The sequence below is a fragment of the Prionailurus bengalensis genome, chromosome C1 (assembly GCF_016509475.1).
Source record: "Prionailurus bengalensis isolate Pbe53 chromosome C1, Fcat_Pben_1.1_paternal_pri, whole genome shotgun sequence".
Taxonomy (NCBI): domain Eukaryota; kingdom Metazoa; phylum Chordata; class Mammalia; order Carnivora; family Felidae; genus Prionailurus; species Prionailurus bengalensis.
The window spans coordinates 184,617,715-184,644,267 of record NC_057345.1 but is presented as its reverse complement, the minus strand read 5'-3'; the positions used below and the strand labels follow the sequence as shown (position 1 = coordinate 184,644,267).

The 26,553-nt window shown below is 38.9% G+C and overlaps 1 protein-coding gene across 3 annotated transcripts in view; it reads left to right on the top strand.

The window, feature by feature from the left end:
- SF3B1 (splicing factor 3b subunit 1) overlaps window positions 1–13,687 on the top strand; it is a 59,561-nt gene extending 45,874 nt beyond the window's left edge. For 2 of the 3 annotated variants that reach the window (XM_043577391.1, XM_043577392.1), the window contains 14 exons: window positions 91–270; window positions 1,481–1,567; window positions 1,691–1,961; window positions 2,525–2,670; window positions 2,786–2,932; window positions 3,071–3,196; window positions 3,913–4,134; window positions 4,630–4,812; window positions 4,903–5,014; window positions 6,505–6,625; window positions 6,914–7,045; window positions 8,154–8,426; window positions 10,817–11,033; window positions 11,322–13,687. In XM_043577391.1, the coding sequence (XP_043433326.1) occupies window positions 91–270; window positions 1,481–1,567; window positions 1,691–1,961; window positions 2,525–2,670; window positions 2,786–2,932; window positions 3,071–3,196; window positions 3,913–4,134; window positions 4,630–4,812; window positions 4,903–5,014; window positions 6,505–6,625; window positions 6,914–7,045; window positions 8,154–8,426; window positions 10,817–11,033; window positions 11,322–11,480 (2,376 nt within the window). In that variant the 3' untranslated portion in view covers window positions 11,481–13,687. Of the gene's footprint in view, window positions 1–90; window positions 271–1,480; window positions 1,568–1,690; window positions 1,962–2,524; window positions 2,671–2,785; window positions 2,933–3,070; window positions 3,197–3,912; window positions 4,135–4,629; window positions 4,813–4,902; window positions 5,015–6,039; window positions 6,110–6,504; window positions 6,626–6,913; window positions 7,046–8,153; window positions 8,427–10,816; window positions 11,034–11,321 lie in introns of those variants that run through there. The other variant, XM_043577393.1, reaches the window with a different exon arrangement.
- Window positions 13,688–26,553: the final 12,866 nt, after the last annotated feature.

Here is a 26,553-nt window from a genome sequence, read left to right as displayed (position 1 = left end):
ATTAAGGTAAAGAAAATCATGGAGTAATTAGTTCTTTCAGAATGCTTAATTATAAGGGAATATACCTTCTACTCTTTTTTTTCCCCCCAGGCTGCATTGCGTCAGATTACTGATAAAGCTCGTGAATTTGGAGCTGGTCCTTTGTTTAATCAGATTCTTCCTCTTCTGATGTCTCCTACACTTGAGGATCAAGAGCGTCATTTACTTGTGAAAGTTATTGATCGAATATTATACAAACTTGATGACTTAGTTCGACCATATGTGCACAAGGTGTGTTGTTCTAATTAGTGTTTCTAGTAGTTGGATAATTTTTAATATAAAAACAACTAATGGATTTCTTAAGTCACTTATTATTTGTGAAATTTAAAAAATTCTTAAAAGGTAATAGCTGATGCATGCATTCACAACAAAAAAGGGAAATTTTACCCCCTGTAAGACACTCCACAGAGTTAACCAATATTATATTTATATGTCCTCTTAGACCTTTTTCTTTGCACAAGTATATATCACACGTATACAAATGTATGTGTGTAGATATTGAAGGAACTTTTTGTCATCTTGACTAAAATGGTTTCATATTATTCATACTTTTTCATTTATTTTTATTGGTATTATGTTAGGGTAAGAAAAGATACATGTCTGTAGCATGCCATTTGGTGTTAAGGACCCATCTTTTTGCTGGTGGTAATAATGGCTTAGAATTGTTAAGTGAAGATCAGTGTAGGTTTTTTTTTTTATGAATTTTAAATTTTTTAATGTTTGGTTTTGAGAGAGAAAGAGAGAGAGTAAGTGGGGGAGGGCAAAGAGAGAGGGAGACACAGAATATGAAGCAGGTTCCAGGCCCTGAGCTGTCAGCACAGAGCCCGATGTGGGGCTTGAACCCACGAGACATGAGATCATGACCTGAGCCAAAGTCGGATGCTTAACCGACTGAGCCACCCAGGCGCTCCAGAAGTTGTTATTTTTTTAAATATTGAATATTTGTTACTCTGTGATGAACAGTTCTCCCCAGTTTTTTTTTTTTTTTATAAATTTTTTTTCAACGTTTTTTATTTATTTTTGGGACAGAGAGAGACGGAGCATGAACGGGGGAGGGGCAGAGAGAGAGGGAGACACAGAATCGGAAACAGGCTCCAGGCTCCGAGCCATCAGCCCAGAGCCTGACGCAGGGCTCGAACTCACGGACCGCGAGATCGTGACCTGGCTGAAGTCGGAAGCTTAACCGACTGCGCCACCCAGGCGCCCCCAGTTCTCCCCAGTTTTTATATGGGGGTTGAAATTGTGTAATTAAAATTTTTAATTGTCCCTTGTTACAAAGTCCCGGTAATTATAAATTTCCTAGCCAAATATGTTTTGTATGTTTGTGTGTATAAATTACATAAATGACCTATAATAAAATTTTTTCAATATGTATTTAATTTTCTTACACGAGTATGGCATTAGTAATTGGTGTGAAAGTGTAGCTCTTTTTCTTTTTCAGATCCTTGTGGTCATTGAACCATTGCTAATTGATGAAGATTACTATGCTAGAGTGGAAGGTCGAGAGATTATTTCTAATTTGGCAAAGGTAATTTACATTATATTTCTAGAGAAGAAAGTTTTGTATCCATTGATGGGATTATTTGATTATAGAAGGAAAGCGTTGAGGGTTAATGTTATCAGCTGATGAGTGTCCTTCTTGACTTTTTAGGCGGCTGGTCTGGCTACTATGATCTCTACCATGAGACCTGATATAGATAACATGGATGAGTATGTTCGTAACACAACAGCTAGAGCTTTTGCTGTTGTAGCCTCTGCCCTGGGCATTCCTTCATTGTTGCCCTTCTTAAAAGCTGTGTGTAAAAGTAAGAAGTCCTGGCAAGCGAGACACACTGGTATTAAGATTGTACAGCAGATAGCTATTCTTATGGGCTGTGCCATCTTGCCACATCTCAGAAGTTTAGTTGAAATCATTGAGCATGGTAAGTTGTGATATAACTTCGTCTCTTCAAAAATTATTTTTATTAAATATTAAATATTTTATTAATATTAAATATTAAAACTTATTTAAAAAGTTTTTTTTTAATGTTTATATTTGAGAGAGAGAGAGAGACTGAGTTTGAGCAGGGGAGGGGCAGAGAGACAGAGACAGAATCTGAAACAGGTTCCAGACTCTGAGCTGCCAGCATAGAGCCCGATGCAGGGCTTGAACTCAAGATGAGCAGTGAGGTCATAACCTGAGCCAAAGTCAGATGCTTAACCGACTGAACCACCCAGGGGCCCCATTACTTCATCTTTTGTAAAATAGGTGTCCTGAAATTTGGGCTACTGATTTGGAGAGATAAATGGAAGGGTTCTACCTACAAAAACCCCACATAATTTGTGATGGGGTTTATTACGTTATCTGCTAATAGGCTTTGGTTCATATTGGCTTTTGTCTAATTTTGTCTAGTATGAACAGATTCTTCATTTTGACTAAATAATGAGCTTGTGAAAATTAAGTAATGTTGTCACTTAGTTACAACCTGTGTTTGGTTTTTTCTAGGTCTTGTGGATGAGCAACAGAAAGTTCGGACCATTAGTGCTTTGGCCATTGCTGCCTTGGCTGAAGCAGCAACTCCTTATGGTATCGAATCTTTTGATTCTGTGTTAAAGCCTCTATGGAAGGGTATCCGTCAACACAGAGGAAAGGTAGGTTTGGTTCACCAGATAGATTTTATTTTTCTTTTCATTTCCACTCATTGAAGTTAAGGCAATTAAATCTGACTTACTAAGTATACTTTTTTTTTTTTTAACTTTAAAATAGGGTCTGGCTGCTTTCTTAAAGGCTATTGGCTATCTTATTCCTCTTATGGATGCAGAATATGCCAACTACTATACTAGAGAAGTGATGTTAATCCTTATTCGAGAATTTCAGTCACCTGATGAGGAAATGAAGAAAATTGTGCTGAAGGTAAGTATTCCAAATTGTTGTCACGGATTGGTTCATGTAAATTGGGTGTGTTTCATGGTTCAGAGAATGTTAAAGCCCAAAACTATTTAACTATTGTTAAACCAAGACTGTATTTACTACTATTTTTTAACCTTTTAGGTGGTAAAGCAGTGTTGTGGAACAGATGGTGTAGAAGCAAACTACATTAAAACAGAGATTCTTCCTCCTTTTTTTAAACACTTCTGGCAACACAGAATGGCTTTGGATAGAAGAAATTACCGACAGGTAAACTTTCATTGTAAAAAATATGTTATCTTTTTTTTTTTTTTTTGGAGAGTGAGCATGAGTTGGGGAGGGGCAGAGGAAAAGGAAGAGAGCATCTTAAGCAGGTTCCACACCCAGCACAGAGCCCACCATGGGGTTTAAGGGGCTCTATCTCAGGAACGTGAGGTCATCACCTGAGCCAAAATCAAGAGTCAGACACTTAACTGAGCCACTCAGCCCCCCCCTTAAAACATATTTTCAAAGGGTGCCTGGCTGGCTCAGTTGGTAGAGCATATGACTCTTGATCTCAGGGTTGTGAGTTGAAGCTTCATATTGGTCATGGAACCTACTGAAGAAAATATTTTTAAATAATCTTTTCAACTAATTCTTTAGTTAATTTGAATGAATATTAAACATTGTTTTTGCGCTGGCTCAAAATACGTGCTTGATTATAAAAGGAGATGTATTTAGTCAGCTAATTAACTTCCATTTTGATTTTGCATTCTAGGATAAATACTCAACTATGAATTAATGTCTTTGTCTAGTTAAAAGAAATACTTAATCTGGGCTAGGTGAAACATGAGTACAATCTTACCTTAAATCATTTTGACTTACTCTCACATTTATGTTTTTTGGGTTACCTTTCTCTTAAAAGTTTTTGAAACCGGAATTAACTGTTCTCAGCCTATTTGCTGGCTTGGATAATACCTAAAAGGTTTCTTTCCTCCTGTCTTTAGTTAGTTGATACTACTGTGGAATTGGCAAACAAAGTAGGTGCGGCAGAAATTATTTCCAGGATTGTGGATGATCTGAAGGATGAAGCTGAACAGTACAGAAAAATGGTGATGGAGACAATTGAGAAAATTATGGGCAACTTGGGAGCAGCAGATATTGATCATAAACTTGAAGAACAGTTGATTGATGGTATTCTTTATGCTTTCCAAGAACAGACTACAGAGGTAATGATACAGATTATTACAACAAATTGCTGCTGACCTTCATATTTGTAAAACACATTACTTTTCAACCAAATAATTATCACTGAAAAGTAATTGAATTTGAAATTTTAAAAATGCTCATGTTCTCATTTCAGTTGTCTATGATTTAAATTTTTTAGATTTGATTTTGTTAATATTAGTATATTTAAAATTTGTTTTAATGTTTTATTTTTTGAGAGAGAGAGAGAGAAAGTACAAGTAGAGAAGGGGCAGAGAGAGAGAGGGAGACACAGAATCTGAAGCAGGCTCCAGGCTCTGAGTTATCAGCACAGAGCCCAACACAGGGCCTGATCCCACGAACCATGAGGTCACGACCTGAACCGAAGTCGGACGCTGAACCGACTGAGCCACCCAGGCACCTCTGAATATTAGTATATTTAAACTATTCGGGCACAAACTGAATTGTAGTCTCAATGAATGTAGTTTTTAAATTTAACGTAGCTTTTCTTTTTTTAGGACTCTGTAATGTTGAATGGCTTTGGCACAGTGGTCAATGCTCTTGGCAAACGAGTCAAACCTTACTTGCCTCAGATCTGTGGTACAGTTTTGTGGCGTTTAAATAACAAATCAGCAAAAGTTAGGCAACAGGCAGCTGACTTGATTTCTCGAACTGCTGTTGTCATGAAGACTTGTCAAGAGGTAAACTTTTCTATCAGATTCTTATTTTCCCACCAAATAGTTCCATGTGAATAGTAACATTTTAACTTTTTTTTTTTTTAATTATTACAGGAAAAATTGATGGGGCACTTGGGTGTTGTTTTGTATGAGTATTTGGGTGAAGAGTACCCTGAAGTATTGGGCAGCATTCTTGGAGCATTGAAGGCCATTGTAAATGTAATAGGTATGGAATTTGCTGGTCATGAAAGAATTTTTTATTTTGTTTTTTTGTTTGTTTTTTTGAAAGTAAGATACAGAATCACATTTAGGAGTTGAGTAATGATTTCTGATACATGGTTTTAAGCACTTCAAAATCATAGTTAAGTCAGGATGTCACGAAAGTTGTTTCCTAAAACTCATTTATATTGTACTTTAAACAGAGAAAAGAGGGCAAGTTTAGGACCTGTAAAGAGAGGTGAGAATAGTTACCAACTCAAAAAACTTTGAAGTCATGGAATAGAGAATCCTAATAAAAACAGTGTCTCACCTGAAACGTATTTGAAGGGTGTGAGGAAACAATGCTGAAGTTTTAGTTTTAGGAGACGAAGTATTGTATATTTCTTTACCCTTGAATTAATAAATGATTATGGCAGGTTTTTCTGTTTGCTGTCATGTTTCAGGAACATAACCAGAGAGAAAAGTGGATTTATCAAGTTGTTGTCTCATTTTTATTTATATCCAATTCTTGGTATCCATTCAGTTTTCTAACCCAAAGCAAAACACAAGTACATTACAAATGTCCCCTTGGCATACGTATGGAGAGCAAAGCTTTCATTATTTAAGAAAATTATGATGTAGCAAACAAATGGTCTCTTCTCTTTAATCTTTACTGTAGTTGAACATGACTTCTGCAAAAGTAACTTCTGTATGGTTAAGAAGAGCCAAAATAACCTAGCAGGAGGTCAGAATAGCTGACTGATAGCCACTGTTTTTCTCATTTTAGTAAGGGGTTTTTATGCAGTATAGGAGATCTTTGAACCATTGCATTGACATGTAATCCCCAATTTAGCCCTGTCTTCTATACTTGAAGATAGCTACTTGCCAAAAATCAGTTTCTTGGCCACTTAAGGGGCTCTGGTTTGCAGGGAGTTGTAAACCATATTGTTGGTCAGGGAAACATGGGAAAAGCAATGGAGAGAGAATCAGAACAAGCAGTTCTAGTTAGAGCAAGAGCCCCTGCCAGCTGCCTCCTTTTTTCTCTCTTCATAGGTGTAAATACCATCCAAGTATGCCCTGCATTGCAGGGAGACTGGAGATCTGTTTGTTTTGCAGTTAAAGGGTAAGGGGGCCCTTTCTGGAAAATTTTGCTTTAATTTACATGTCTGCCTCTGGCTTATATTGTTGTGTATGGCCGGAACATAAACTGTCCCCATATTTAAATATGAGTGTACAAATACATTTCAGAACCAAATAAAACTCTTCTGTTGTTGAGTATCCATCGTTTTTTAAATCACTTCACTAATTTCTTTTCATTTCTATGCATAATCAGAAGTTGTTAATAAAAAGTTAAAAACAATTCTGAGTCTGGTCAGAATATGGGGCTTTTTCTTTCCATAGGCAGCTGTAAGTTTATATTTATGCCTAGTCATCTATATTACATTGCTAAGTAAAAGGTAAAATGAACAAGTTATAGTTCAAATGTTTATTGATAGTGTGTTGACTTCTATTAAATAGGTATGCATAAGATGACCCCACCAATTAAAGATCTCCTGCCTAGACTCACCCCCATCTTAAAGAACAGGCATGAAAAAGTACAAGAGAATTGTATTGATCTTGTTGGACGTATTGCTGACAGGTAAGCAGATTGCCTAAACGTTTTTATGAACAGTATCGGTTTTTACGTTTAGCTACTTTTTTATTCACTTTGCAAATATGCTTAATGTTGCTAATACAAACATATGGTAAGACTATCCAGTGAAATGTTCTGTGAAATTTCAATTTGAGATGGTGATTAGAGGTGGCAATATAATTTTTAAGATTACTGCTTAAACTGAGTAGATAGTCATGTTTTGAGAACTGAATTTGCAAGTTTACCTTCTAAAATTTCTTATTATCAGAATTAACTTTTTTCTTTTTAAATTAGGGGAGCTGAGTATGTGTCTGCGAGAGAATGGATGAGGATTTGTTTTGAGCTTCTGGAGCTCTTAAAAGCTCACAAAAAAGCTATTCGTAGAGCCACAGTCAACACATTTGGTTACATTGCAAAGGCCATTGGGTGAGTATTACTTACTTCTATGTATGTATTTTTAATTTTGTAATAAACCCACTGTGTTGAAAAATGCTTTTATTTCTGTAGTAATCTCTAAAAGTGTGGTGTGAATAATGCAGGTGAGAAAGCATATCGTTTAACACTGACCTCCAGTTTTTGAAATGTTTTCTTAAATTATAAATTGAATTAAAATGTATGGAGAGTTTTAAAATTTATTTTAATCACACCTCAGGTATTTTCAGAAAGGAAAACAGTACCATCTTTAGAATAATTTCAGATTTTAGCTGGTCCCTTTCAGGTATTGTTTAAAATATTAAGGGCAGTTCTTAATAAAACAATGAGCATAATTCAGGTCTCATGTTAATACTTTGTGTTTTTAAAATATTTTTCTAAAGCGAATCCACAGACAACTGAAATTATAACTAGTAGATAATTTGTGGTTATTTGCTCATCTCATCAGAACCAAACTAGAAGAAGTAGTCATTGTACAAAATGAGATACATGTGGTTTAATAACAAAATATTTTTAAGCAATACAACATAATAAAACCCAGATTAATTAGAGTCTCCTTACCCCCTCCCTGTCTTTTGGTAGCAGTAGTAGAATAATTTATTTCAGCGGTGGTATAGTTAAGACTTTTGCAATGAATAGCTTTTGTGCTTTTTTAGCTTCAGTGTCTGTGGTGAAATAAATGCTTAGTGAATAGATGTTACAAAGGTGTGTGGGCGGGAAGGCAAGAAAAGAAAGGTAGATTATGTATTGAGGCATGAGAGACCACAGTTTGGATACTACTGCCTAGCTCTGGTGGCCATGTTTTGACCAGTCTAGAATTGTTCAGTCTAAAACTTCTTTATATTTTTGAAGTTCACTAAAGACCAAAAATTACATTTGAAAATTACTAACCATTTGAATTTTTTTCTTCAACATATATTTTAATTTGATGAAGTTTTTAAGTAGAAATAAGTACCAGTGCTAAGTGACATTATTGTATTTAATCATATAATTACAAAGTTGCCAATAATTATTTACCATAAAGTTTTATTCCTTTACATTTTTTTCTTTCCAAAATTTGACTTACAATCTGACAGATTGCTGACACATTTATTTTTTTCAGTCCTCATGATGTATTGGCTACACTCTTAAACAACCTCAAAGTTCAAGAAAGGCAGAACAGAGTTTGTACCACTGTAGCAATAGCTATTGTTGCCGAAACGTGTTCACCCTTCACAGTACTACCTGCCTTAATGAATGAATACAGAGTTCCTGAGCTGAATGTCCAAAATGGAGTCTTAAAATCACTTTCCTTCTTGTTTGAATATATTGGTGAAATGGGAAAGGACTACATTTATGCTGTAACACCGTTACTTGAAGATGCTTTAATGGATAGGTAAGTGACCTGAATTAAATGCAAGAAAGAAATAGTTATAATTCTTCCTTTATTTTAGAACTTACTGAAATAATTATTATGTGACCTATTTGTTAGTGATGCAGTTAAAGAAGGGGGAATATGAGACTGAACTTTTATGGAAGTGAACATGACCATTCTCTCCAAATAACATGTATGCTATAGTGGATCCCCAAATTTTCTTTTTTAGGTGCTCCCTCCCCTTTTAAGCCCCCCTTTCATATCTTTAGACTAAATACATTTTGAAAAGCAGTGATTGGTAAACTTTTGTTTTAAAAATTAATTGAAGTCATGGGGTGCAGGGGTAGTTCAGTTGGTTGAGCATCCAACTCTTGATTTCAGCTCAAGTCATGATCCCAGGATCATGTGATGATCAAACTGCAAATCCACGCTTAGCGTGGTGCCTGCTCGGGATTCTCTCTCCCCTTGCTCCTCTTCCCCAGGTGTGTACTCTCTCTCTAAAATAAAGGACAAGGAAAGAAATTAATTAAAGTCAAATATAGTTGGAGGAAATGATGAGCATGAGCTTATTGGTGTGGCAAAGAGACCTGATCTATTTAGCTTTTTATTAGTGCATGCGAAGCAAAGATTATTATTAGGCTTTGTAACTACTGAACATAGTTATATTATTCCCATTTTAGACCCCCAGTTATTCATACATTGACCACTGATACAGGACTGCTTGAGTTATTTGATAGATTCCTGATACCTTTAACTATCTGGACCGACATACAGCTTTAAACACCAAAGTAATTCATGTAAAGAAAGGTTCAGGGTCCAGGTAGTAAGGGAAGGGGTGCTTGGGTAGCTCAGTCACTTGAACATCTGATTTTTGTTCTTTGGCTCAGTCCATGATCTCTCGGGTTCATGAGTTCAAGCCCCATGTCGGGCTCTGTACTGACAGCTCAGAGCATGCTTGGGATTCTCTCTCTACTTCCCCCTCCCCTTTCTCTTTCTCAAAATAAATAAACAAAAAAGTCCCAAGTTGTAAGGGAAATGACTGTTTTAGCTCTTTATTTTTCAAGAAAGATAAGGTATCCAAACTAGAAACAATTCAATTAGTTTTGTGTACACATTAAAGTTACTTATTCATGACGTTCCAAAAGGGAGGCTTAACAGGATCAACAAGTTACCAACAAGGTATAAATGCATGCAAGACATAGAGACAGACTAAGAATCAGGTTCTGTAAAAGTCTAGCCACCTGGGGCCCAGTAAATCAGAAGCATATTGTTCCATATTCCTCAGTGAGGTGTGCCTGACCATCAGAGTGCAGCCATCAAAGTATGTGACCTGCAGTTAAAATTTATATTCTATGTACTATTTTTTTCTTAAATTTTTTAAATGTTTATTTACTTTTGAGAGACAAAGCATGAGTGGGGGAGGGGCAAGGAGAGGCTGCCTGCTGAAGCAGGCTCCAGGCTCTGGAGCCCAACACAGGGCACGAACCCATGAACTGGGAGATCCTGACCTGATCCGAAGTTGGCCACTAAACTGACTGAGCCACCCACGCACCCCTCTGTGTACTATTAAGTTGAGGTGTAACTTGTCAAAAACTTCCAAATGAAAAGAAACAAATACCTTTGGGAAATTGATTAATGAGGAGTGCTGCTTTACTATAAAGTGTACTTGATTAAGTGTTGTTATAGTAAGTAAGAAATCAGGATGCTAGCAAGTTCAGTGTTTTTTCTTCTATCTTTAAGGTGTTGTTACCTTTGAGGGCAAAGTGTATGAACTTGTTGTTTATACTCATCACCAACTTATCTGATGTTTTTCCCAGCTGAGTCACTGTAGAATAAATAACTCCATGATTTGTCATAAATTCAGTTAACATGGGAGATGATAGAATTCTTACTCTGTTGGTTTGAAAAAATTTTTGGTCCTTCTCCCCAAATTGCATTTTTGAATGAAACTTAAAATTTACAAGGGAAGGGTTTTAATTTAAATTTAGCTGTCTCTTATATAGCAGTGTTGAATCACTTTTCAAGTCTATTAAATTGATAAGAGTTTAAAATGAGATTACTGTTATTCATATCTAAGAGTCATGTATCCCCTCTTTAGTAGCATACTGAAAGTGCACTGCACAGGGCTCTCTTGCTCATATTCCTTTCAAAGGTTAATTGGGAATTATTTATTTTTGAGCCACAGTGAAGTTTGCGTCATTAAAGTAAAAATTCTCAAGGGGAATCCTGAATCTGATACAGAATGTTGTATATTCTAAAGGCATTTTATATCAGGTACATAAAGTATGAGATGTTTGCATTTGTTCCCTGCACCGAATTTGTAATTTAGTTTCTAATTAGGACAGGTAAGTGTTTCCTGTAAAACTAAGACCATTTTAACAAGAGGGTTTTTCTTTTTCCACCTGCTACAGGGACCTTGTACACAGACAGACGGCTAGTGCAGTGGTGCAACACATGTCACTTGGGGTTTATGGATTTGGTTGTGAAGATTCACTGAATCATTTGTTGAACTATGTATGGCCCAATGTGTTTGAGACATCGCCCCATGTAATTCAAGCAGTTATGGGAGCCCTGGAGGGCCTGAGAGTTGCTATTGGACCATGTAGAATGTTACAGTATTGTTTACAGGTAAGGTTAAGATTTTTAAAAGGTTACTCCATGAAAAAAAAAAATTTAGTTGAATTAAGTCACTGTTCTTAATTATGAGTAGGCTGGTTTGTACCATATGGGAAAACAGTTGTGGGGGGAGAAGAGATTAGATTTTGTCTTAGTTTGTTGCAATTTTGTGCCTTTGTCAGTTTTTTTTCTCTTAAAGAGAAATGTTTGGAATCCCGTCTTTATGGTTTGTTGGTTAGTTGTGCTATGGTTATATATGTTACTGAAAATTGAAATAATATAACCTTCTAATTACTCTAGGGTTTGTTTCACCCGGCCCGGAAAGTCAGAGACGTGTATTGGAAAATTTACAACTCCATCTACATTGGTTCACAGGATGCTCTCATAGCACATTACCCAAGAATCTACAATGATGATAAGAACACCTATATTCGTTATGAACTTGACTATATCTTATAACTTTATTGTTTATTTTGTGTTTAATGCACAGCTGTTTCACCTCTTAAACTTGCTTCGATTTGGTGATGTAAACTTTTAAACATTGCAGATCAGTGTAGAACTGGTCATAGAGGAAGAGCTAGAAATCCAGTAGCATGATTTTTAAATAACCTGTCTTTGTTTTTGATGTTAAACAGTAAATGCCAGTAGTGACCAAGAACACAGCGATTACACACACTATACTGGAGGGATTTCATTTTTAATTCATCTTTATGAAAATTTAGAATTCATTCCTTGTGTTTAAAGGGAATGTTTAATTGAGAAATAAACATTTGTGTACAAAATGCTAACTTGTGTGTGTTTTTTGAACATGACTTGTAAAATGCGGAACTTTGATAAAGTATTGGTTTGTGTAGAGTAAGTGGCTTAATTTTATTTTCTGTTACCTGGTTTATAGAAAGTAGTTAGCAGAATATAAACTATATAAAGTGATGGCATCTTTGTCCAATTCCATTGTTCTGTTGATAATGACATCAAGAAGAGTAGTAGCTTTGGGGGTTGTTCACCTCAAACTAGCACAACTGTTCTATCACCATAGAGAATATAGCATCTTTGCTAACCTGTATTGAGTAATAATATTTTGCACTTACATAGCGCCTTTCATCTCTTGATTTCTCAAAATGCTTTATGAACATGTTTAGGAGAAATGATTTAAGTCATATCTAACTCTTGAGTCTGTGTTTAGAAAGTGGGTAAGGTATCTACTTTGAAACTGCTTTCTACTTAAGTATTGCTAATAGAATAAGACAATCTTTGGGCTCTTTCCCATGTCATAAGCCAGTACTCAACAATGTATTCAGTAAATACTTGTTGAACACTTAAACTGTATACCAGCCACTGTGCTTAGTGTAGGGGATGCAAAGGTGCTTTTGACCTGCCCCTTGCCCTTAAGAAATGCAGTATAATGGAAAAGGGGAGACACATCTAGTTGCGTATTACGTACTGTGTTATTACACAATTGCAGCAGCTAAAATGTCTAGGTTTGCTTAGATCTGTAGATGTTAAGCATAAGTTGGAACACCATTTAATTTTAGAGGAACTAAGCATTAAGGTAGTGCTTACCATATTTTGGCAACTACTTTAAATATATTTTCAGCTTTTCCCAGAAATCCGACCAAAAATTTCTTCATTTTAGTACTTTGACTACCCATAGCAGTTTTGCCTCCTTATTTTAGTACTTTGGTGAACTCGAATGGGAAATGAGATTCTATAGCAGAGTATGCATGGGATGGCTCTGCTACTTTAAGTAAAACTGTTACACTGTGACTAAGGAGTTTGTGCCTCCAACTGTTAACACTTAGTGCTTCCTGTGTTGGAGGCTTACATGACAGTTTGTAATTGGCTGACTTTTACAAAATGAATACTGAGCAGTAAAGGACTCTTCAGGCAGAAGTTGTAACTCCTTATTGTTCCTTGTGTAACATTGTGACAACATGTCAGCGTCCTAGAACACAATTTTCCAGATCATCTTTTTATTCTTTGAAGTTTTTGTAACAGTAGCCCCCATTATAACTTTACATCTTACTATTCCTTGTAGTTTATGTCAAATGACCTTCAGTAATTTCTAATCATGAAAATTGCAGAAAATGGTTTCGAAGCCAGAATTTGGTTTTAAACTGGTCTTGGAAAAATTTAGTTGTATTTTCACCTCAAGAAGTTGGGTAACTTCAATTTTCTTGGGCCCTTCCTGTTTATGGAAAACATACCTGCTTTGTAGTGGCAAAATGGAGCAAAAGAGACCGCTTTATATGACTTTTACTGATGCAAATCATTTGAAGGCAGGTGAGGGAAATACAGCTATGACCTTAAAGGATGGGACCAAATAGAGGCTCATAGGTGTTTGGATAATTTTATATGCTTATTGAATAAGGAAAGCATTTTGTGATACACTCATGTGAAAGACGCTATGTGAAGTTTTAACTCGTTCAAAGACTTTCTCACTTTCTTTTGGTGTTTCTTAAAGCCAAACTTAAGCAGGAAGAAAATGTTCTTAAGGGATGACAGTGGGTGGGTTTTTCTGTGGGCTTTTGTTGGTTTTTCTGTGGGCCCTCTAATGGAATTGATCTCTTTGGCTGTTCAATTTTTTCATATTGTATTTTTAAAATTTGTTGTACGGTGCCCTGTGAGCATCAAGTACCACCAGATGAATAAAACTTATTATATCTAAAGTCTTAGACCAGTTTTTAATCTTAGTTGACTATCGTTGTTGCACTACAGTGTTGTGGTTGTGCCATTTAAATAATATTGCTCTTTGGGTGGTTTTCCAGAAAAGGGAACTTCATAATGAAAAATCAAGAACTTTTTCTTTAAATTAAGAAACGGAAAACAATAGTGCTGCCCTATCTATGGGTTTAATTGCTTGACTCTTTGGTTTCTAGTGCTTCTTAAATCCCTTAGGTTAAAGGAAATAGAAACTACAGCTATTACAATTTTTCAGTTTTGGCATACTGACATTTTCGGTCAGATAACCTTTTCGTTGTAGGGATCCTGTCCTGACAGATGCCAGTAGCACCCACCCCAGTTGTGACAGCTAAAAATGCCTCCAGATCATGCCTCGTGTCCCTTGCAGGGCAAGATTTCCCTAGGTTGAGAACCATTCAGACTTGTTTAAACAGGATTCGTGTGATAAAATTAAAGCATGATGTATAAAGCATTTTCATTTTGGGCAGCATTTGCCTAGGAAGTGACTAGAAATACTATTTCACAAATACTTAAACACCTACCTTGGGTTAAGTGCCACACCGGTGTTGGGGAAAGCAAGATGAAAGCATGTAAGATGCCAACTGACCTCAGGTCCTCAGAGCAGCTTGTGGTCCAGGTGGAGCCAAGTGTGGAGTGCAGGGGCAAGAGTGCCAGTGGTTCAGTGTTCTACTTGGAATGCAGTTGTTCAAGGCCCAGCTTGTCACCTGTTGGGAGGAAGAGGCCAGGCAGGGAATGGAGCCTTTCCCCTTTTTAAAAGAGATATGGATATGAAGCCATAGATTTTAAGGTGATATGATAGAGAATTTAGATTTGCAAGGCAGTCAAGTTTTACAGGCAGGAGGGAGTAAGTAAACTATAGGGAGTGTAGGTCAGCGACATTTCTAGTGTTCATTCTAGGAAAACTTAAAAATTCTTAATAGTTTATTTTATAATCTAAAGAGACTATGAAAGAATATGCTTATGTATCATGTTGGACATAAGCTTTTTTTTTTTTTTTAATGGCCTAATACATTTTTTTTGGAAGGAGATTTGTAATAGGTTAGTGAATGAGAAACTGAAGGAGATCTATAGTCTGAAGTCTTACCCTGGAATACGTTTGTCCTGGGCCAGAAACTCACAAATAGGAAAAATTGTTCATTGTTTCTGTGTCTAACTGTGCTCTAAACTTTAAAATTTCAAATATTGAGAAAAGTTGGAAGAGTGGTACAATGAACACCTGTCAGTGTATCCTCCACCGAACTCCAGCAATTAAACTTTTGCTAAATTACTCTATTTTTTTAAATAGTGTATTTTTAGGAAAGTTTTCTGTCAGTGTTACTATAGAAAAATTTGGAACTATAAAACAAAAGGGGGCTGATGAACAAGAGAAAACAGATAACTGAGTTTCTTGTGGAAAGAGGTGGAAGTCAGGACGCAGATGGATTTTCTTGGACAGGAAGAGAACATCTTTCCCTGGGTCCATAAAGAAGACAGTGTGGTGGAATGTAGTCATGAAAAATTGCCCAAGGCCTATCAAAGCAAAATTTAAACAGTTTTACTGCTACTTCACAATTAGACTTAAATGAGGAAAATGAAACGAATAAAAAATTCAAAACACTTGAAAACCTGGTGACGTTTAGCCACTGGGATCTATAGTAGGTTACATATATAATAGGCAAGTGCATACTCAGCATAATTTTTTATTTCAATGTTTATTTATTTTTGGGACAGAGAGAGACAGCATGAACGGGGGAGGGGCAGAGAGAGAGGGAGACACAGGATCGGAAACAGGCTCCAGGCTCTGAGCCATCAGTCCAGAGCCTGACGCGGGGCTCGAACTCCCGGACCGGGAGATCGTGACCTGGCTGAAGTCGGACGCTTAACCGACTGCGCCACCCAGGCGCCCCACATACTCAGCATAATTTTGATCACCAAATGTAATTACACATTTGGGAGGAAAATCAGCTAGCACTAACAGGATCACCAAGGAAGAACTGTTCATGTGCTTAAATATCTAGGGCATCACTATTCAAAAGTGCAGTTTGGAGATCAGCAGCATGGTGTCACTTGGGAGTTTCCTTAGGCTTCACCACAAACCCACTGAATGAGCATCTACATTTTAGTAAGATCCTCAGGTGATTTATACATTCATTTAAGTTTGAGAAGTGATCGTCTAGGAGACCACTCCATTCCCAATGTAGTAAGGATATGGTTAATAAGAGATGGAAATACCCATTGAGGTATGGAAGTAAGTGGGCCTTATGACACACAAGAGGTCGTCAGGATACTCTCAGGATGGTACATTACTGAAACCTAGGTGAAATCAAAAGGGAAGGAACAAAAGGAGAAATTTTGTTTTTGTGTAAAATCAATTGCTTTTTAAAACAATAAGCCTGTGCTGAGGACTAAAAACGGGTCCCCTAAGACTCATATGTTGAAACTAATCCCTAATGGGATGGTATTAGGAGATGGAACCTTTGGGAAGTGATTAGGTCCTAGGGTTGGAGCCCTTGTGAATGGGATTGGTGCCCTCATAAGAGATGTGAGAGCTGACGCTTTCTCTCTACCCTCTGCCTTGTCAGGAAAAGATGGCCACCTTTAACCAGGAAGCAGGCAGGCCTGCCCTCACCAGACACTGGATCTTGCTGGCTCCTTGATCTTGGACTTCTCAGGCTCCAAAACTGTGAGGAATGTTTGTTTAAGCCGCCCAGTCTAGGGTGTCTGTTACATTCTGCTATAGCAACCTGAACTAAGGCTGGTTAGGTCAATGCAGTTAACAAATATATATCCACATTGCTTCTCCTCCTACTGACTAGTTGACACTGGTTGGAGAACTGTGGACCGAAGAGATGGAGGTCATTCTCTAGCGGCCAGTATGAGCTAGGCCAGAGCCACAGGGCTTATTAATAATCTTCTCCCTGGGGGCACCTGGGTGGCTCAGTTTGTTGAGCGTCCACTCTCGATTTCGGCTTGGGTCATGATCTCACAGGGTGTGGGTTTGAGCCCCATGTCAGGCTCTGCGCTGACAGTGTGGAGCCTGCTTGGGATTTCTCTCTCCCTCTCTCTGTGCCCCTCCCCCTGCTCGCACTCTTTCTCCCTCTCAAAATAAGTAAATAAAAAAAAAAAAAAGAATCCTCTCCCTGCCTTTACCATGTCCCAAGGGAGGAAGAGAAGAAGGAGTCAACAAAGTATAGGCTTACTAGTTGGCTCTGGAGTTTGTCATATCCAAGTAATAAATCCAAGTCCTAGATTCACACTTAGTGACTTTGTGACCTTGGGCAAGTTATTTGACCTCTGTCTGCTTCAGTTTCCTAATTTGTAGAAGAGGGATAATGGCACCTATTTTAATAATTGGTGGTCCTTGTGAAGATTAACTGAGATAATGCCTCTAAGGCAAAATGCTTAAGCATAGTGCTTAATAAATGCTGTTGATATATTGTTTTTATTATCATGAGGGAAGAGAGCTCGGTTGTGATTGCTGAAATCAGAGAGATTGGTAGGTGGCTTGAGAAGAAATACTTTGGAAACAAACTCTTGAGGACATAAGAAACTCATCAAGGATATAAGAGTGCCTGATAGTATTGCAGGGTATTCTCTAGTATTGCTTAACAGCCCAGGTAGATGGAGAAGGTACTGGGTTGGATTGGTCTGCAGGTGCAACAGAAGTGAGAGGATTAGGAGGTTGGCCTGACTGCAGTTTAAGTCTTGAAAGTACAGATATGCTGTTCAAATCTTCAAATTATTTGAGAAAGAACTGGTATCACTCAGCAGTTAGAAGAACACTCGTCAAATTTTATTTCTCTGGAGATAGGTGCATGATTCTGCCTCAACTACTTTCATGAGATATGCAGCCCAACATATTTTTATTTTCTTATGGGCAGTTTTACATTTTTGTCACATTGAATAATCTTGAACAAATGGCCTATTTGGCTTTTGAGTTTATGAAATCATACCTTTAAGGGGATTTGAGAAATGTATTCTCAAGTGTATAAACAGAGTATCTGCAACTTAAGTCACAAGGACTTTAGTAGTTGATTCGTTTGTTTGACATTTATCTATTTACTAAGTTCCAACTATTACTAAACCAGCTACTATAAGTACAGTTGAAAAGGTCTTTCCCTGAAAGATAGTGGAGAAAATGTCTAAGTAACATTAATAGAGGAGATAATGCCAAAAGAAAGCTGCAGGTCAAGTTCCCAGTGAGTTCAGAGGACAGAGTTTCCTTCATGTTGGAGAAGGAGGAGAGTGTGTGGTTAGGAGGGAGCTTGAGGAAGGCGCATTTGAATTTAATTTTTGAGGAAAAGTTAGAGTTCAATGGTGTTGCAAGGGAAGGATTAAGAACATTGACAAAGTAGCAGAAGCTTAGGTTGTGTCTAAGAAAGTGTGGGTGGGTGGGCAGCCCTAATGATAATAAATGGTGGAAGATTGGATGTAGCCTCAAGAAAAGAGGTCCAAGTACGTGGTGTGTCTGTTCATATTGGAATCTCCACCACTAAGAAAATTCCACCCTTACTTGGAACCCAATACACCTTTATTGAACAAATGAATGAATGAAATATATATTGGCTTCAGTTTATGGAAAGCTTCCAAGGCCATTCTTTAAACTTTATAGGCATTGAGTAACCACTAATATTTCAGCATTCATTTATTCCATAAATATTTATTGAAGTTTTTAAAGTAGGGAAATATCATGAATTGAATCATGGTATGGGGGAGATTAATATCCCTAGGTTCATTTCCTTGATCCAAAGCATAGATTTATATAAGGAGTTTATCCAGCAACTGTTCTCAGGGCAGAATTAGTTCAAAGAAGACCCTTAGGCTGATTAAATCATTCCCCCCACCCAACACACTTCTTTTCCCTCCTTCGCTGTGACACTGTGGTTTTTGGTCATTGCCTCAACACTAGCCCACCACTGCAGAATATGGGCCAATTGTGGAAGGAATCAATACCAAGCTGGCTTTGTGTTCTTCAAATTATTTGCTTGTTAGCTTCTTTCCCTAGAAGTCTAATACTTTGGGGGCTCTGGAGGGTGTTAGAAAAATGATTATTTTATGTCACAAAGAGATCTAGAATATTCTGAATATTTCCAGGGGAAATGGTAAATAGCAAACCTTCCAAAGATCATGGCTAATTTGACTTGCAGACCGAGAGTCTTCCTGGACATTTTCCACACGAAGTGTTGGGATGGATGAGCTGTCAGTGTTGTTCATGGAGTGTGGCACTACAGCTCTCTGGCCAGCCACCCCACAAGATCATGTGTACATGTCATAACAAGGTAAGGAAACAGAAGTGGTTAATGCTCTGCAAATGTCAATGATATTTCTCTGTCTCCATCAGAAATTATACATGGATCCTACTTTTAATATTTCTCTTAGAGGAAAAAAAATCCTCTTTTTGCTCTAATAAGGAAAAGAAGTTTGTAATTAGATGCTAATTATATCATTCATCTCTGTTCAAGAATGTTACTAATGGAGGTCAAGTTATTTTAGTCCTTTAGATGCAGTTACTGAGTTCAGTCCTCAGCGATTTACCATGGCATACCTGAATTCTCTCTGTCCACTCAAGGGTTTCAAGCAACTGGGACTTCTAGGGGAAAAAACAGTGGCCTGAAAAGGGGTGGATGCTAGCTGATTATTACTTAATATTACCTTGTATAAAAACTAAAAGGGCACAGGGGCACCTGGGTGGCTCAGTCAGTTGACCATCTGTTGATTTCAGCTCAGATCATGATCCCAGGGTCGTGGAATTTAGCCCCACATTGGGCTCTGTGCTGAGCGTAGAGCCTGCTTAAGATTCTCTCTCTCTCTCTCTCTCTCTCTCTCTCTCTCTCTCTCTCTCTCTCTTTCTCTCTCTCTCTCTCTTTTCCTCCCTCCCTCCCTCTCTCTCTCTCTCTCTCTCCCCTTCTCTTCCTCCCCCTCTGCCCCTTTCCCCTGCTCATACTCTCTCTCCTTCTCTAAAATAAAAATTAAAATACATGCATACATAAAAGGGCACAAAGAAAAACCCTCTTTGAATGCAGTGCTGTTTTCTTGTGTGCTGAAATTTTTGTCTTGCTAGTTTTAACAAAAATCACTTGATTAACAGGGGCCTAGCAGAGAGAAGACAATTGGAATCATTCCTGACTTTGGCAAGATCCTAAAACTGTGAGGTATGGGCAAATAAAGAATGTTGTCATGATTAGAACCTTGGTGTTCAAAAAGAAAAATTATGAAGCCTATATTCTTCAATGAGCCACTTAACAATGCCTTACATTTGATTAGTGCTTTATAATTTCCAAAACACTTTAGCATCTATTTGCTTGTTTGTTCTTCACAACAAACTTATGAGGTAGATTTATTGTGCCCATTGTACAGAGGAGAAAATTTAGGCTCAGTGAGGTTAAGTGGCAGTGTCATTATGTGAATCATGGCTGGTCTGACTCCAAGCTGATGCTCTTTCTACTGATGCATCTGTTCAGTGTTATTTTTAACTATTGAAGTAAGTTTTGATCTTGTTGTTCAGCACTAACGAGAAATATAGTATGTCGTAATCTTTTTGTTTTTGGAGGGGTGTCATTTTCTTACCAAAATCCTTTAGGACTGATAAAGTCCAAGAAGTCACTAGGAGATCAGGAGAATGGAAAACCTTATAGAGTATAGAACTAAATGCATATTTAATGTTTGATAGAGGATGAACTGAAAGGAAAGAAAAAAATAATGGAAAACTTTGCCAAAAGGCTGTCCAAAGGGAAAACATATGACTCATTGAAAGATGAAGCACTACATGGAAATGAGCTAAATAATGGAGGTCTGTAAATGATTAATGCCTTGGTGCGTGTGTATTCCAACAAAGACAAAAAAGGCCTTCGTGAAGTGAAGCAATATGCCCAGCACTGAGGGAAAGTAGGGGAAATGAGCACTAAGTTTTAAGGATCTCCCACAGGTTGAATTTTCAAATGCCATGGATGATCACTGGGTTTCTTTTCACTTGGTATTTCTTTCTATTGTCTTGTGAACAGCAGCTCTGATGACGTGCAAATCTTTATGGACTAATTAATGGCTCCCTTTCCCCATTCGGGTCTTAAGATAGCTAAGTTGAGTCCTAAGTTAGCTAGCAAAATATTTTATCTTTTGTGAATGGAATGCATGCAGAACACAGGACAATGGCTGGCATCTTAGTAGGATTTCCTGCTCAAATGGCCACCTCAGGAATTCCATTTGCCCTCCTTTGTCTTGACCTCTGGCCCAGCTACACTCTCAGGCAGTGAGATGAAGCGACTCCCAGCCAGCTGTTGTTCAGCACAGGAGGCGGCAACTGGGCTGCTGTTAAGCTCGGCACACAGTTCAGTTCCCCTCTTGCTGGGGCCTGAACTTGCCACTCTCTTCTGGGCCTCCCTGCCCTGGCACATACGGTTGCTGCTATCTGGTAAAGGCCTTTACTTCTTTCTTCATTCGGCTGGATCCTGCTCTTTGGGAATGGGCCCCTTTTACTTCATTTGGAACCCAAGGGTTAAGGTGCTGCATTGATGTGCTCCCCAGCACCTGGTGCCCACATGCCCCTTCTCGCTCTGTGTGAAAGTTGTCCGTTTGCTCATGTGTCTTCCCCAGTGGTCTGTGAAAGGCGTGAGCCCATGGATGGGGCCCAACACTTCTCTGCTGCTCAGTGCACGCGTGCCGAGGAACTCAGTGAGTGACAGCCCTCTTGAATTATTTCAGACAGTTGTATGAAGGCAGGCACATTTCTAAACAAATAATTCTTTGGTATTAATTCACAAGATGTGAGAATATCCTGTGTCATGTAATTGAGGAAATCATCGCTATTCTATGAAAAGCTTTGTTTAAAAAAATTCTATTTTCTGTAACATTCTTAGCTTCTGACAGGGGGCAGCAGAGCCCATGAAAACAAAAGTTGGCTGCTTTTACCTGGTGGTTTGCAGAACTTTGGAGCCAGACCTTTAACAATATTCAGCAAAAACCAGCGCTTGATATTTGATAAACCTCGCTGTTGAATTAAGACTTTAAGGTAAAGGCTAGCTTTTATTAATTCAGTATGCTTTGAAGGCACTACAAAGTATTTACCGTTTTTTTTTTAAGGGAAAACTGTTAATTATTTTTTAATGCAAATAACCATATCCCTCACTTTATTACTGAGTAGGAAAAATTCACTCTTCTTCCTGTGTGTTTCTCCTTTACTACTTACATAGAACACTTTACTTCAGACACCTCCGATCACCAAATGTGTATGGGTTTTTCCCCCACCAAGCAATTCTCTGTGACACCAGCTAGATGTCCTATAATTCAGTTCATTTCTGACACTACCTACCATGAATTAGCATAGATCCCACAGGTTAAGGATTCAGTCCCACAAGACATGCCCCTCTTTATTATTTTATTTTATTTTATTTTATTTTATTAAAAAAATTTTTTTTCAATGTTTATTTACTTTTGAGAGACAGAGAGAGAGCATGAGCAGGGTAGGGGCAGAGAGAGAGGGAGACACAGAATTCAAAGCAGGCTCCAGGCTCTGAGCTTCAGCAGAGAGCCTGATGCGGGGCTTGAACTCACAGACCGTGGGATCGTGACCTGAGCCGAAGTCGGACGCTCAACCGACTGAGCCACCCAGGCGCCCCTAAACATACCCCTCTTTAGATGCCAGATTCAAGTCCCACATTGTTACTGTATTTCTGACCTATTGGCTATAAATCAAGGTTCCCACAAACCCCTCCTTGGGTTTAATAATTTGCTAATGTGGCTTACAGAACTCAGGGAAATACATCTACTGGTTTATGTATTTATATTTTTAATGTTTTTATTTTTATTTTTGAGAGAGAGAGAGAGAGACAGCATGTAAGCGAGGGAGGGACAGACAGAGAGGGAGACACAGAATCTGAAGCAGGCTTCAGGCTCTGAGCTGTCAGCAGAGAGCCTGATGTGGGGCTTGAACTCACAGACCGTGGGATCGTGACCTGAGCCGAAGTCAGATGCTTAGCCGACTAAGCCACTCAGGTGCCCCCATCTCCTGATTTATTATAAAAGGGTGTGATAAAGGATACAGATGAACATCCAGATGGAAGAGATGCATGGGGCAAGATATGTGGGAAGGGGCATAAAGCTTCTGTACCCGCTCACAGAGCATCACTCTCCCGGCACCTCCACGTGTTCACCAACCTGGAAGCTCCCCAAGCCCCATGCCTTTGGGATTTTCATGGAGGTTTCATCATCCATGGGGCCATGATCAATCATTAACTCCATTTCTGGCCCCTCTCCCCTTCCTGGAGGATAGGGAATGGGGCTGAAATTACATATCCAATCATGGCTTGGTCTTTCTAATGACCGATCCCTATTTAGGAGCCCAACAAACATTGCATCGTTAGAACAAAAGATGTTCCTATCACCCAGGAAATGCCAAGGGATAAAAGAACTGTGTGCCAGGAACTAGAGTCAAAGACCAAATATTACAGCAAAAGATGTTCCTAGTGCTTTTATCACTTAGGAAACTACTAGAGTTTTAGGAGTTCTGTGCCAGGAACAAGGGGCAAAGGCCTATATATATATATATATATATATATATATATATATATATATATATATTTTTTTTTTTTTAATTTCACAATTACAAGATCTTAAAAATGGTGGATGCTTATTTTTTGCCAGTGACTTATAAAATGATTCTAAGGCAAGAGACCTTTCCAGTTGGTATTAGGGAGAATGTCAAGATTTGTAAATTATTACCAGATGCTGGGGCTACCCTTCCCTTACCCCAACTTGGGGAAATAAAGACATAAAGTAAATAAGAAAAAACACAAAATAATGAAAGCAACTGAGATAATAAATACAGCAAATGGTCGGAACCAAAATTGTCCCTCCCCTACTCATCATGGCATGAGTCCTTGGGTGCCGGTCCTATGCCTCTTACACCTTTCTGTCTAGTAACCATTGCATGGCCTGGCATGTGGCAGGCAGGCACTCAGCAAACTTGTGTGGTATTAAACAAACACTCTGGGCTTATCATATGTAACTTCTCCACCGGAGTTCCTGAGTTGTATATCACATTTAGTTGTCGCAGAGATACATAGGGGTGAGGAATTTCACTCCAAAACATGATCACCATGGGCATGTACTATCCCAGGTCTAACTTTAGGGACTCTGTTAATGTGTCTGCCTTCCTTCCTTCCTTCCTTCCTTCCTCCCTTCCTTATTTTTTTTTAAAGTTTATTTATTTATTTTGAAAGAGAGAGAGAGCATACATGCAAATGGGAAAGGGGCAGAGAGAGAAGGAGAGAGGCTTCGCACTGTCTGCACAGAAGCCCCACTCAGGGCTTGATCTCATGAACTGTGAGATCATGACCTGAGCCAAAATCAAGAGTTGGACATTTAACCTATTGAGCTACGCAGGCACCCCTTTATTTCTTGTTTTTTATTATTAACAGTCAATTAATTCATTTTAAATAATTTCTGTGTCCAACATGGGGCTCAACTTATAACCCTGAGATCAAGAGTCACATGCTTTACAGACTGAGCCAGCCAGGCGCCCCAGTGTGTCATTATTTAAAATGATGCAAAGAAGAGCAGCGGAAAGAAAAGGGGCAAGATTCCATGTGGTTGCCTGGTGGGTTTGCACAGGTAAGAAACATGCAGGTGAGCTGGGTCTGGTTGGCAGAAATTTGTCCCACAGCCACATAGACTGCTTGAAACCAGGAATACAGAAGAAGTTGGCAGGGCATCCTAAAGTCCTCTGATGCCCTTCTCCCTCTAGAAATCTCTCTAGTCTAGAAATCCTATAGTGGTTCAGCTCTAATTTTCTCTTGTCTCTCTTTCTAGCAGTGCTACAGTATCTTCAACAGTGGGCTTTCCATTTTCCATCTTTTTATTGTATTGATGGTTAGACCTTTGTCCCCCTTTCCTGTCTGTTAGTTCTCTTCATAATTCTCAGAGGCAGATTTCAAAACTAGGTTCTTGCCAATTAGTAAGACACTGACCATTTCTTTCTTTCTTTTTTCTTAAGTTTATTTATTTATTTTGAGAGAGAAAGAGAGCAGGGGAGGGGCAGAAAGAGAGAGGGAGAGAGGGAGAATTCTAAGCAGGCTCCACGTTGGAGTCCAACACAGGACTCAACTCATCCCATGAACTGTGAGATCATGACTTGAGCTGAAACCAAGAGTCAGATGCTTAACTGATTGAACCACCCAGGCATCCCTGACCATTTCTTTTATTTTTATATTTATTTATTTTTTTAATGTTTATTTATTTTTGAGACAGAGAGAGACAGAGCATGAGCAGGGAAGGGGCAGAAAGAGAGGGAGACACAGAATGTGAAGCAGGCTCCAGGCTCCGAGCTGTCAGCACAGAGCCCGATGCGGGGCTCGAACTCACGGACTGCGAGATCATGACCTGAGACGAAGTTGGATGCCCAACTGACTGAGCCACCCAGGCGCCCCTGACCGTTTCTTTTAATAATAGCTCAGAGCCTCTTACACTGACTTCACCTTTTTTTTTTTTTTTTTTTTGCATAGCAGCTTTATGTGATTCATCCTGTTTGTAGAGACAGGGATTCTCTTAATGGACAAGACATGTATTAAGGAGTCTCTCCTAGCAGATGAGTTACATGAGACTCAGAGAGGGGATGTTCTGGGCCCGTTTGTCACCTAGACTGTTTGGTAGGACTAGGATGAGAATCCCTTTATCCAGACTCCTGTGGAGCAGTTCTTGATGCTCACTCCTCAGCGGGGCCCGGTTTAGCAGTAGGATGGGGAGATCTTGAAATACGGATCAAGGGAAGTATGCACATTTGGGCTTAGTACAGTGCCTGGCTCAGTGCTGTATTCAATATGTGGCACAATGCCATCATGGGGATTATGAGGTGTCCCAGCCATGGGATTAGTAGAGATCATTGAGGATACTCACAGAAAGGAATTTGGGTGGAGGCATAACCAAGAAGGTGAAGCTCGGGCAGATGGTCTTCCAGGAGCACAGAACACTTTGGGGTGTCTTTTACCGGGCCGCGATTTATGTGCTTTATATTATTAAGTTGCCACAACAGCCCTGAAAGTAGGTATCTTTATGCCCATTTCTTATTGTCCTGAGTCACAGGACAATCAAGTAATTTCTAGGCTAGCTGAATTGAAAACCTCTTAGGACACCATGCACATGAAGCACCCTGTGAGTGAAGCCCCCGAGAACGATGCAGTGGCACACAGCTCTCATGAAGCAGAGTCCAGATTCACACCTAGGCTGCTTGGCTTCACGGCCCAGGTTCTTAGCACCCCTGCATACTACATTTCTCAAGACAACTTTTCTAGAACCTAACATTGCCCAGTCAGGCCCTGTTCATGTATGTCTTACATCCAACAAGAAAGAGCATTGCACAGGTTATGGTGGGGGCAGAAAAATGAGCACTGAACCTGGAGTCAGAGGCTGAGGTTTGAGTTCTGGGTCTGCCCTTAATTTGTGCGACTTTGCACAGACCTTCACACAGCCATCTGCTTGTCTATAATGTGAAGAGAAGGGTGTACCCTTCTCTCGGGCTTAGGGTGAAGACCGTGAGATTAATGAACGTAAAAGTGCTTTGTAGGCGCGAAGATCTGAGCAAACACAAGGGTTAGTACAAATCAAGGGAACAAATGGAGCCAGCAGGCAGCTATTTATTATTTGGGCTGGTATGTATGCAGAGTATTGACTTTTTATGCTTCATTTGCTTCTGTGAAAAACGTACAAGGGACGGTATCTTGAATCTGCAGATAGAGGATGAGGCCTTTGTGTGTGTTGTGGGTGCCGCAGGGGCTGAGGGAGGAGGCCAGGAAATGAAAACCATGTGGCTCTGAGTTGGGTCTTGAAGCTTTAAGTTTCCCCACAAGGACGAAGAAGAAAAGCG